General features: G+C 37.0%; 1 protein-coding gene across 1 annotated transcript in view; it reads left to right on the top strand.

The window, feature by feature from the left end:
* LOC106632703 (myelin-associated glycoprotein) overlaps nucleotides 1-2,622 on the top strand; it is a 3,510-nt gene extending 888 nt beyond the window's left edge. Inside the window, 8 exon segments of the mRNA XM_042216999.1 lie at nucleotides 8-81; nucleotides 1,042-1,301; nucleotides 1,304-1,346; nucleotides 1,464-1,544; nucleotides 1,547-1,591; nucleotides 1,594-1,713; nucleotides 1,883-1,958; nucleotides 2,092-2,622. Coding sequence (XP_042072933.1) covers nucleotides 8-81; nucleotides 1,042-1,301; nucleotides 1,304-1,346; nucleotides 1,464-1,544; nucleotides 1,547-1,591; nucleotides 1,594-1,713; nucleotides 1,883-1,958; nucleotides 2,092-2,212 — 820 coding nt within the window. The 3' untranslated portion in view covers nucleotides 2,213-2,622.
* The last annotated feature ends 31 nt before the right edge of the window (nucleotides 2,623-2,653 follow it).

Here is a 2,653-nt window from a genome sequence, read left to right as displayed (position 1 = left end):
CAGACACATACTTCTTCAGAGTAGAGAGTGAACCATTCAAGGCGACAGCTCATTGTGATCCTCTTCAAATAACAGTCAGAGGTAAAGATTTTTTTCAAATTAGTTTATAGTTCAATATTTTAATAATCACTCTTCATGAACTTACATATATGTCTGTGGAGACCAAAATTAACAATACTATCATAATGAGTATCCAGACTGACAGCTGAATATACATATATTTATATTTCCATAATTCCATCAAAAGCTGTAAATAAAATTAGAATGAAATGATCTGCAAAACATTTACATCCTTTATTTAATTAATGTGACGAAAGGAAAACAAAGTTACTTTAAAGTAATATTCTTGGGTTTTTTTGGGTTTTTTTGGTTTGTTTCAGAACAACACAGGCTTAAACTGTAGCAGTTAAGCACTTTTTTGCTACAGAGACATTCTGTTATTGCACTGTTTAGACACTGTGGTTTGACATTTTCATGCTGAAAAGACCATTTAGTGCAACCTATGTTTCTCCAAAGAAAGTTAAGCATGTGAACAGGTTAGAGTGTAGCACAATTGTAGTCTGTACCGGTAGGGCACTTATGAAGAGTGGAAATGTGGCCGGTTCAGATACCTGTGCAGGTATGGAGATGTCTAGGAGAAGCTGAATTTTTAAACTGATTGTTTATTACAATCATGGAGACTGAGAGGATGCCTATGGAGAACAGGAGATAGAGATAGGTGAAAAAGATAGAGCCAGCAAAATAAAGTGGTTTTCAGAAGTGTTCCTGTGCCTATGCCATTAATGATTATTAGAGAAATTAAGAAACTAGAAAACCTTAAGTATTTAAAGTAAAGATTACTTCCAATTCATTGCATGGTGTTTTTCCTTTGCATTCTCTAGAGCATTTCTGTTTTTTTGGAAAAAAGGTTTGTGATTTTTCTGCTGCTGTTATATTCATACCCACAGACTTCAGTGTTCACATGTCTTACCAGAGCTAAATTACCTCTTCGTGACTTGATGATCTGTGTTGTTTATATAGATATATCATTTCAAACCACAGATTCTTCTTGGAGGCCCAATATTACAATCCCAGGTGATCTGAAGGAGAAGGAGTCTGTCACTATAACCTGCTCAGCTCTCACTCCCTGTCCACACTCCCCTCCTCAACTCACCTGGAATCTCCAACAAGACTCTCACAACAAAATAGAGCAAAACACAGATGGAAGCTTTACAACTAAAATCCAGCAGAACATCACTCTGTCAGACACACATGATGGAAAGAAGATCAGCTGCTCTGCCAGATATCCTGTGAACCAAGGAAAGACACCAAGACAGCAGAGACAGAAGAGACTCTCAGTGTTTCATGTAAGACAATCAGAGTGTTTTTTGGATCCTGTGAGTAAACTATGAGTAATGGAATATTAAATGTTTATAATGGATAATAGGAATCCGTATTAGAGCTATTTCCCCCTTTTTTTCCAGTGCTCCCCAAAGAAACCCAGCATTATCAACCATCAGGTTGTGCAGCAGGCAGTCGGTGAACCTAGCTGTATAGTAAGAGCCAAACCCCAGTCACAGCTTCACCTGGTTCAAGAAGAGCAGAGATGGAGCTGTAAAGTATCTGAAGGAGAGATTTACAGCTTCAATGTAACAGATGGAGGAGTTTATTACTGTGTGGCCACTAATGATCTGGGTAATCAGACATCAGCAGAGATTTGTGTGAATACTGAAGGTAATGTTAACCAGTATTCATTCAACTGAATGCAAAGAGGCATTTGGCATTCCTGTTTATGAATTATTGTTGTCTTGTCTATGACATTCTTAAAGAATCTTTGTGATTGCTGATTGTTCGACTTTTCTTCAGGAAGGCAAACTTTAAAATCTTTTGTTTGAACATTCAGGTGGTGTTGGTCTCTTTGCTCTACTGCAGACTGCAGGAATCACAGTGCTTGTGATCACACTGGCCATCTTTGAGTGGTGAGACAAATCTTTCTGTGATATTCTCATTTTTAGTGTGTGTGGGCTACATTTCATGGATCTTTATCGTTCATCACTGCCAAACCAAACAGAAACTAAAGCTTTTTTTATTGTTTGTTTGTTTTTATTTCAGCTGCTTCAGATCAAGACGCTCCAACAAATCAGAGATAGGAATTTGCCAAATGAACACTTACTTAACAACTGAACAACTAAAGTCTATGCAAGTCGCAAGAGGAGGGGAAACTCCAGTTTAAAATACAATATGAAACTATTTTTTAACGCTTAAGAGTTGGTTAACAAGAATTTAGGATGTTTGTAGATTTCTTTATAGTGTGGTGTTCAAATATTTTTAGTCAAATTATTAAATAAAATAATGGCCATACTGGCTCAAAATGTATACCACCAGAGCTTAACTGGTTGCTTGTCTCACTCAGATTATTCATATTAGGAAAGCATGCTTTTAGACCAGTTCATACTAGAACTGCCTCAGCACATATAAGGGATCACTGGTTAATAAATATAGATGATAGGAAACTAGACAGGGTTGTGCTTTTAGATGCTACTGTGTTCAAGGTCACTGACAACAGTGTTTTAATAACAAAATGAAATGTCTATAATGATGTGTTTTGTGTGTGTGTGTGTGTGTGTGTGTGTGTGTGTGTGTGTGTGTGTGTGTGTGTGTGTGTGTGTGTGTG

The sequence above is a fragment of the Haplochromis burtoni genome, unplaced genomic scaffold (assembly GCF_018398535.1).
Source record: "Haplochromis burtoni strain Fernald_Lab_line unplaced genomic scaffold, NCSU_Asbu1 Contig_1449, whole genome shotgun sequence".
NCBI classification, from domain to species: domain Eukaryota; kingdom Metazoa; phylum Chordata; class Actinopteri; order Cichliformes; family Cichlidae; genus Haplochromis; species Haplochromis burtoni.
This window is presented reverse-complemented; position numbering and strand designations above follow the sequence as displayed.